Source organism: Polyergus mexicanus, unplaced genomic scaffold (genome assembly GCF_030449975.1).
Source record: "Polyergus mexicanus isolate NDT 795.1 unplaced genomic scaffold, iyPolMexi1.0 SCAF_300, whole genome shotgun sequence".
NCBI classification, from domain to species: Eukaryota; Metazoa; Arthropoda; class Insecta; order Hymenoptera; family Formicidae; genus Polyergus; species Polyergus mexicanus.
This window is the reverse complement of record NW_027223620.1, coordinates 1-10030: the sequence shown is the minus strand read 5'-3', so window position 1 is coordinate 10030 and position 10030 is coordinate 1. Positions and strand designations below refer to the sequence as shown.

The window sequence follows — 10030 nt, the reverse complement described above, 5'->3', positions numbered from 1 at the left end:
AGGAAATATTAGAGAAAGGTAAAGGAAAAATATAGTCTGTGATTTTTAAGGTGGGAAAAATTTCATATTTATTGATAATAATTTTTTATTTTTTATTTTTATAAAATTAACAATTACGATTTAAAATTATACGTACAATTTCATTAAAGCCGAGCGAAAGTAATTCTTCAAATACAATATTGAAATATACATCTAAAAAGGTTAAATCTCTTATTTGCGTTTGTACATTGCGTTCAATTTCTTGAAAATTATCACTAACCATGAGTTTTATAATTTCACGATTTATGTAAGTCGTTGGGAGTTTTAATTCTATCTCGTTCGTTAAGTAATTGGCGCAGGTGTTGACGGCGTCAGTGATGGAAACTAGCTGTGACAATCGAGCATCCACACATCTTGTAATATTTTCCATGCCGAGAAAAGTTGCTTTCTGCATCACAATAGCGACGCTGTGGGTTTTTCGTTTCTTCAAGGGCGGCTGCGCTTGCTCCTCCGTCTCTCCATTACTCGCGGTTTGTTCCACATTTTCCTTGTAAGTCACTATCACAGCCCGCGTCCCGTAAGCGGTGGTGAAGCCGATGGAAATATTGTTGATGATAATCGGACTTGGTTTGGTTTTTTGATTCTCACTCAAGTACAGTCCTATCTGTTCCATGTTGAGCTGAAATTGTTGCCAGGTGACGGCATCGAGACAAATTCCGTCCGCATAATTACCCGTTAATTTAACAATTGGCGCGAAATAACCTTCGTTTGTTGCTTGCAAGCCCACATGTAGCTTCTTAGTACACGATGAATTAAGGGCATACGTTGTCGATAGTAATAAGTATCGCTGTTCGTTTCTTCTATCGTTGTCGAACTTGCTGTCCGATTTGCTAATATCGCAAACGTGCGTAGATTTAACAAAATCGGTTAGATTTTTTTGATCACTGGAAACTTCTTTCGCGGCAGCCATTGTTATTACTTTTTGAATAAAACTGAGAGAACACCAGGCAAAACAATGCCGAATTCTTGTAACGCAGCCGAAATGAAGACTTCGTACGGGGAAACTCGAATGAAGGATTTACATCTTCTCGCGCTACTTATATATCGAAATATAAAGAAAAGTGGGGGAAAAGTTTGTATAGACAATTAAATAACAGGAAAAATCGTGATTTTTCATGTTCAATCTTGTTCAACTGACTAAAAATTACGCGAAAAAACATCTAGAATCATCTAGAAATTAGATTCGTTACAAGAGAAAAATTTTTCTCTAAACTTTTTTTTTCTCTAAATACATTTACAATATGTTATAAAGCGTAAATAAATGTTTATCGTCTGTGTAATAAATTTTTATAGATTGTATTGTAAGAGATTATATTGTAAAAATTTTATAAAGGAATAATTTTCTAATCGACATAATCCCGTCTCTTCTACGAAAATTTTTAAAAACGTTTATCGCTACAAAGCTTTTACTTTAGGATCGCTATAACAAAAGTAATAAAAGTAAGTAAATAAGATAGTAACGTGATAAAAAATAAAATATTTTTTTGTCTACTTTATCGGCTTTTTGGAAAACAGGGATTCTTTTTGTCGACGTTCTTTTGCCGGCGTTCTTTTGTTTTCTTCGAACTAATCTAATCTAACTACCTAGAAAGGAAAAATTTTAAATCTTTCAAAGACTTTTCCTTTTTGGAAAAAAGTGGGGATATGTGTTTAAATAAATTCTCCGTGCCGAAGTAAAAAAGGTAATTTCGAGTTCGACATCATTCGAAGTAACGCGAGTCGTTCCGTGGAAAATAGAGATATCGTGTATTTCGCGAGCAAGTGGCAAAAATGGCTGGACTTAAAGAGCTATTAGGTAAATGCATAATTATAGGCTCGAATTTGTCGCCTGCGATAAATAGCGAGCGCTATTTATCAGTGTTATCGGACGAATCGGCAGAAATAAATTATTCAGTTTTTCGGGCATTTGCGTGTGCTAGTTCGAATACTATACTCGCTGTGCTATATAGACTAGGCTATTTTGGCAATTATGCCGAGTTGTTGCATATCGCGGGTGAAATAATAGAAATGCGCGAGGCATTTGACCACGAGGAGGAGGATGCAGACGGCCTTATAGCCTTCCTGCTATCAAACCATCGTGGAAACCGCTTAAACGGTAAGCAAAATGTTTTTATTTATATTGTACAATTGTATTGTAATCGAATACGATAGACAGGAATTAACTAAAATTTTCAAAATCATAATTTGTAGATCGCAACACGTCTGCGACTGATGGGCGAGAGCCTCCCTCTCAGCTTCGAAAACGTCCGGCTGAAGAAGAGCTCGAAACAGGAACTTTGAGTAAGTTTCGCATAAAAATAAAATAAAAATATTAATCTTTATATACTGTTTCTATATTCAATATTGATTGATAAAATATTAAATTTTAGGAAGAGCACGTTCTGCCGAAAACGATAGCGAAGCTGATATCACGGCATCACCTGGTGAGATACAAAATTTTGAAAAGAATAAAAATAACGTAGATGTAATTTTTATTTTATTTATAATTAAATTTTTCTTTTGTTTCGACAGTGCAGAGAGGTGGTGGTGGTGGCCAAAATGAAGAAGCGACTCCTGAAGAACGAGTAACGCAACTCTGTAATAACGAGGGAGTAACCGATGAGGATGAGAATGAAGAGGAAGTCGTCGGCGAAGAACGCTGTAATCCCTCGTCGGAGACCGAAGATGGTGAAGAAGAGCCGGAGGTGGCGGAGGAACAGCAACGTCATGAGGTCGGCGTTATTAATTTTAATTACGTAGATTTATTGACGGAAAATATGCGGCAATTTAGGAGGTTCGGCATAATCGGGAGAGAAGCGAGTTTCGCGATACGACCGATACGCGAAGGCTCGAATATTTATCACACATTAGAAAATGCGTTTCGCGAAATTCACGCGTATGTTTTAAATTTATGCGAACCGGGAGATTATGCGGGGATGACTTTCCATTCTCCGAATTTATCTCAGGGCCCTGCTGGATTATCCTTTCGTCTGGCTAGAGACATATCGTATGATGATATCTGGAAACTCGTGAGTTCAGTAGCGCAGAGTGCTGGGGGACTCGATATCGCGGAACACTTTAACATTCGTGTTTTTAATATCACAGTTCCTTCGGGTCGCGGACGTGTTAAATTAACAAACGAAGACGTTGTGAAGCGCTCAATAGTAACAATAAATAATTCCGACAATTTATGTTTTCCGCGCGCTCTCGTAGTAGCGCGAATTTACTGCGAACGCGGTAACTTACGTACGGGTGCGTTACATGAAAAATGGAATAATATAAGACACCCGCATTCCCCGCTTCAGCGTGAGTTCGCATTACAATTAACTAGGAACGCTGGTGTTACGATAACTGAAGAGGGATGTGGAATTCCGGAAATCGATCGCTTTCAACGATATCTCGCAGCTGATAATATCGCAATTGTAGTTTATAATTTCAGTACTTTCGGGCGCGGTGAGAAACCGATGTACGACGGTATCGCGCTACTTGCTTCTCTCGACCGTGAACCCTCGTTACGCTTAAATATAATGTATTATGAGCGTTTACGCCATTATAACCCTATTATAAATTTAAATGCCGCTGTGGGTTGTAGGAATTATTGCGAGCCGTGTAATATAGGTTATCGGAACGATAAAACGGGTCATCGCTGTCCAAATAAATGTCCGCGGTGTTTCACTGTGCCGTCGTGTAAGCAGTCCGAAAGTATAAAATGCAACGTGTGTAATCGGGCATTTTTCGGTAAGAAGTGTTTCGAGCGTCATCGCAGCGTAAAATCGTACGACGGTAAATCAACTGAAAGTATCTGCAATGTCGTGCGATTTTGCGACGGATGCGGACGCATCGTTAAATTTGGTGCGAGACACGAATGCGGTGTTTCTTACTGCAAATTATGCCGTTCACCAAAGCCTGAGAATCATTTGTGCTACATGCAGCCTCTTCGACGTGATAATGATTCCTCTACCGTACCGTCGTCTTCATCATCGACAATGGCTCCAGCGATGACAGTTACGCGAAGCACAGAAGAGAGCACAGAATTTGACGGTAAAGTGGCAAACGATCGTGCATGTACGAGCAAAAAAGAGCGTGTAGCATTCGTATTTTACGATTTTGAAACGCGACAAGACGAGTCACTCGAAGGTACGTCGAACGTAAAGAAACACGTTCCCACTCTTTGCGTGGCACAACAAATTTGCGAAGCGTGCGCGAAAGAAAATAATTTGTCCGCGAGGTGCCGATGGTGCGGGGTGCGAGAGTTCGTATTTCGTCATGATCCTGTGAAACAATTCGTCGATTTTGCAACGCGTACGACAAAATACTTCAAGCAGATCATCTGCATAGCACATAATGCGAAAGCGTTCGACGCGCAATTTATTTTAAAGTATATTGTTGAAAATCGTAATAACTTAGAACCTAAATTAATATTAAACGGCACAAAGATCGTGGTGTTAACGGTAGGACATACGAAATTCATCGACAGTGTTAATTATATGCCGATGCGCTTATCCGAGTTACCGAAGGCTTTCGGATTACAGGATACGTCGGATAAAGGCATTTTTCCGCATTTGTTTAACACTGTCGAAAATCAGTCATATGTCGGCCCCTTGCCTGACGCTCATTATTATTCTCCGGAGACAATGAAATCGGAAGAGCGCGAACGCTTTCTTGTATGGCATGCTGATATGCGACAAAAAAACACCGTGTTCGATTTTCAACGTGAGATCATTCGTTATTGTCGTACCGACGTTGATATTCTTCGACAAGCGTGTATGGCGTTCAGAAAAATTTTTATTGTTCGTGGAAATGTATGTCCGTTCGAGGAATGCACGACAATTGCTTCGACGTGTATGACTGTTTTTCGGAAAAACTTTTTGCAACAAAATACGATAGGCGTCATTCCAACTGGCGGATACAGAAAAGCAACCAATCATTCCCGTAAAGCTCTGCAGTGGTTGATATGGAAGGAACGCGAGCTCGGACATTCTATAAACCACGCAGGGCGCTCGCGCGAATATCGTACAATCGACGGCACGCTCGTCGATGGATATTACGAAACGCCTGATACAGAGACGCCTCAACGTCATGTGCTACAATTTCACGGATGTTTTTGGCACGGATGTCCGTCTTGCTTTCCTATGAATCGCGATAGACCACTTTCTACATCGGATTGCAAGGATACGATTGACTCACGTTACGAGCGAACTCTCGCAATCTCGTGGAGACTTCGACAACGGAAATACTTTGTGATAGAAAAGTGGGAGTGCTCTTTCGATCGCGATATGCGAGATAGTCGCGAAATGCGTGAATATCTCGAGAACCATCCGATGGTGGAAACGCCTCCGCTCGATCCGCGCGATGCATTTTTCGGTGGACGCACGGGAAATATTGTGACGCGCTATGAGGTTACAGGTATGGAAAAAATACGTTACGTGGACGTATGCTCCTTATACCCATATGTTTTAAAAACAGGTGCTTTCCCGATCGGTCATCCTGATATTTATGTCGGCGAGGAATGTTCCGCATTAATCGGGAGGGCACCGAATTATAATTTTAATACGTTCGAAGGTCTCAGTACTCTGCGTTGATACCACTGCTTTGATTTATTTCATCCTGTACTCCCATATCGCACGCAGGGAAAATTGCTTTTTGCATTATGTCGCAGTTGCTGTGAAACATTGTCGCAATCGGCCTGTACGCACAACGATGCTAAGGAACGCGAATTCGAGGGTACGTGGGTGTCCTGCGAATTACGCAAGGCCGTCGAAAAGGGCTATCACGTGACGGCTGTAAGTGAGATTTGGCAATATAAAGTTAGTCAATTCGATCATACGACCCGTCAAGGTGGATTGTTCGCCGAGTATATAAATACATTTTTGCAACTTAAACAAGAAGCCAGCGGATGGCCGAGCGAATGCGGGGAAAACGACGACGATGCTAAAGAAAGATATCTGCGGGAGTATGAGAAAACCGAAGGTATCGTTCTTGATAAACGTAACGTCGCTCGGAATCCCGGCTTACGTTCTGTCGCGAAACTGTGTTTAAATTCTTTTTGGGGCAAATTTGGTCAGCGGTCCAACTTACCTAATACCGAGGTCGTGAGAACGCCGCAACGTTTTATAGCCTTACTGACAAGTGCCGAGCATGAAATAACCGACATATTACCCGTAAATGATGAGGTAATATATGTTTCATGGCGATTGCGACAAGAAGCTGTTGTTTCCTCCCCGCTAACTAATGTCGTGATAGCGGCGTATACGACGGCACAAGCTCGTTTAACGCTATATTCGTATTTAGAGCGATTAGATCGTCGCGTTTTGTATTACGATACGGATTCATGTATTTACGTGAGCAGCGGTGATCCGAACGAGTATGAACCCCGTACGGGGAATTTTCTAGGCGACATGACCGATGAACTCGAGAGCTACGGGAGCGGTAGCTATATCGAGGCGTTCGTGTCCGGTGGTCCGAAATTTTATGCATATGTTGTACGCTCACCAGACGGTCGAACGCACGAGGCATGTAAAGTTAAAGGCATAACCCTAAATTACGAAAATTCGCGGTTAGTCAATTTTAATAGTATTAGGAATTTATTGCTAAATAAAGAGAGAGTACGAGAAAATGAAGAGAACGAAAAAGAATTGGCAGGAACATCGATAAATCTACGTTTTAGAGCAATTCGTCGCACCGCGTTTCATGAGATCGTAACACGGGACGAAACTAAAGTATGCGAACCTGTATTACTAAAACGTAGATTTATCGATAGTCATTGTTCGTTACCATACGGGTATATAATAGAACGCTAATCTTTCTCGACTCTCGTTTTTATCGATGTATATAGTAGCGAATTTACATGTTTTCCGTCACATAAGAAATTTTGTACATTGCGAAATTATTATTTACATTTAAACATAAGTATAATATTTAATAAAAAATTTTTATTTTAAATCGCTTATATAAAAACATTTACTATTTTCCTATCCTTTCTCTCCTCGTCTAAGCGCCGTCATGAAGCTCTAAAACCTTCGTAATCGCTACCTGCACAGACTTGCTTTTTACGACCCCTTCTATTCTCGTGACGTCACCATTCTCGGCGGCCGCCATCTTGCCGATTCTTACACACGTGTTATTTTGCCGCGTTTTTCCCTCTCACTCAGAAACAATGCTCCTCATCCAATCAAACTGCCGGCCACTATAGTTAAGCCAATCAGAGCGCTGGGTCCCCTATGTCGGAGGGCTACTCTCTACAAATACTACATCTAAGCCTTATTCTAATAAGATTTCAGCTAGCCCAGCATACTAGGACCCTGTCTGGAAACGCGGAGGACCCAGGTTCGAGCCCGAGCATGTTCACGCGTCCGAAAAAAAATAAAAAATAAAAAAAATAAAAAAAATAAAAAATAAAAAATTTAAAGGGAAAATTGCCTCGTAGACGTCCACGAGTCCCCTCCACTCTTTTTTTCCACAGACATCCTTAGGGGGGAGGGCCCCAGACAGGCACAGCAGGGGGTCGGCGCCAGTGGCCGAGGAGTGGGGGTTTGTTGTGTCTCACTATAGTGGCCCCTATACTACTCATGACCCTGAGTAACTTTTCCTTATAACTTAACCGGCGGTCTCTGTTAGTTCTGAGATATTTAAAGTTATGATTTCACAATTTAAATAATTTTTCTATTATAAAATAAAGAAAAATAAAGTTTACATTGTATTTACGTAGATCAGATGTAAAAAAAATATTTCTTTACATTTCCAGAGACAAAGCTTGGGTTTTTTTACTTTCCACGCAAAGCGAGATTCAACGCAAACCTATGTGTTTAGCTTTTTTATAGTGGAGCTCACTGCGTCCACGCATATATTTGTAACAGGTCCGCTTTCGCGAGCGCACGGATTAGCTCGGTCGGGATCAAGGCTCGGGAAAGGGTGAGACATACGGTAGACGTTGTGTATAATTAAGTCTATTTATTTTATCTCTTCCGACTGTGGTCAAAATATAATTGTGTTATATCCCGCGAAGCGGGTTCCCGACGGATGACAGAGCGCGAGTAATAATGTGAGTGCGAAAGATATTCGGTGCGCTATAATAATTGCGTGATAAATCGGCACGGTATATCAGGAGCGAGTGACAATGAATTTGCGCTAGTTATTCCAGCGTTAGTTTCGATGTATCGAAATCGTGGACGCGTGTACGGTAAGGCCATATTTATTTTGACGGCGCGCGGAATACAATGTAGTGATATGCAATAGGTATTTCGGTGCGATTATTATTTTTGCGAGTACGGTAAAACCGTGGCGATCGTTGCCGCGTTATCCGCGTATTCCCAAATGTATGGGGGGAGGCGATCGGAGATCGAGTACTCTCGATCTGGCGGAGAACTCTCCGCCGGATGGAGAGTCCCTGCTTCCGTACGCGGAGTCGAGGATAGCTCGTTGGAGTCGAGAAGTCTCGACGAGGCAGCGAACTCGCAGACCCACGGTCCGTTTAGCTGGAGCGGTCGGATAGTAGACCGTAATCTAGGAGAATGGCCAACACTCCGCTCTCGTCGAGTTGGTCGGAAGTTGCGTGAGGAGTCGCAGGCGACGAAGAAACCGAGAATGCTCGGCGGAGGCTGCGAATACGTCAACCTCACGTTCCATCGTTTTCTGTAAATTCTAGGATCGGATCTGGTATAGTATCTCGGAACGTACTGCTCGAGCGGATTCAAGTACCGATCTGGTGCTAAGATGTAATCCGGCAGCCTTTTTATACCGAACGCTTAACGGTAACTGCGTCGCTTATTCTGGTGGGGGCAACGACACGTTGTTTTCGAAATCGGTAATTAGCGGTGCGCGCCGCTACCCCGCGGCGGGAAAACGACACGGCGTTTCGGTATCGGAGCGCTTGGTACTTTTCGGAGGCGTTCAATGGTACTCAGAGTTCGGGCCGTAATGGCAGCCGTATAACGGCTGTGCGGTATCTCCGTTATCGTGTTCGTATTGCAAAGGTATTTAAAAAGGGCGCTAAGAGCTCCTGCTACTGCCTGGCTGGTGTGCGCCGGGCGGCAGACTTTCGGCTGGTCTACGTACCGAGTAACAATGGGGGGTGCATTATTACATACTTTCCCATCCACACAACAATTGTAGGGCGGACTTCGCTTTGCTTTATAAAATATATGTGTGCACACAGTGAGTTCCGCCTCCCCTACGGGGGGGCTTCACTTCCGAGAGATATAACCTAACCCAAACCAAATTTTAGTTTTAAATTAGAAATCAATTTGGGTTAGGTTATATCTTCCGGAAGTGGAGCCCCCCCGTAGAGAGGGCGGAACCCACTGTGTCTACGCATATACTTTCTCATTCATGCAACAATTGTGGGATGGACTGTTTCTCTGTCTGTATATTATTACCCAAATGTTAAGTTTAAATATCTTAGAAACTATAAGATACCGCCGGTTAAGTTATAAGGAAAAGTTACTCAGGGTCATGTCCTTGACAATATATGTCAAGATCAAAGTCATTGGTGAAGTGTAACTTAATATGCAAATTTACCCTAAATATTTTACAAGATATTTTATTTTTTGTATCAAAATATGTCAGATTAAGATATAAAATAACTCGAAAAATGCTTAATGAAAAAATACTTTATTATAGTGTTTTGAAAAGCTCTTGAAATAGGCTATACGAATATGCAATAAAAAATTCGGATTTCCATTTAAAAATTTTAAAGTGATGTTTACATGATCTTAACAATACTCTTCAAGGCCATACTAATATTGCTTCGTAACGGGTTACTTGAAACCTTACAGCTTTTGTATGAAACAGTTTTCTCGAAAATACGTAGTTTTCATAAAAAATGATACGGACCCTGTATACACCCTATATACAGGGTATTTTAAAACTACCGTACTTTCTTTTAATAATAGATTTCTTAAAACATTTCAAGACGAGGCCATAATAGTTTTTAAAGAGGAAGCTATTATATTTTACGAATGGCAAGGCTGAGATTTCGCGCGCTCAGGCACGGCGAAATAGTAGACACCTTCAT

The 10030-nt window shown here is 41.5% G+C and overlaps 1 protein-coding gene across 1 annotated transcript; it reads left to right on the top strand.

The window, feature by feature from the left end:
• Positions 1–1595: 1595 nt before the first annotated feature.
• Positions 1596–6818, top strand: LOC138944596 (uncharacterized). Its single transcript, XM_070315416.1, has 6 exons — positions 1596–2134; positions 2230–2319; positions 2409–2462; positions 2551–5424; positions 5485–5572; positions 5678–6818. The coding sequence occupies exons 1-6, from the start codon at positions 1810–1812 to the stop codon at positions 6816–6818; spliced, it is 4572 nt and encodes a 1523-aa protein (XP_070171517.1). The 5' UTR covers positions 1596–1809.
• Positions 6819–10030: the final 3212 nt, after the last annotated feature.

Bases quoted from the DNA above. Each gene is read 5' to 3' on its own strand.
- LOC138944596 (XM_070315416.1), top strand. From the start codon at position 1,810: ATGGCTGGACTTAAAGAGCTATTAGGTAAATGCATAATTATAGGCTCG. The intron at 2,463-2,550 runs GTGAGATACAAA...TTGTTTCGACAG, and splicing joins TGATATCACGGCATCACCTG to TGCAGAGAGGTGGTGGTGGT. The intron at 5,425-5,484 runs GTATGGAAAAAA...TTTTAAAAACAG, and splicing joins GACGCGCTATGAGGTTACAG to GTGCTTTCCCGATCGGTCAT.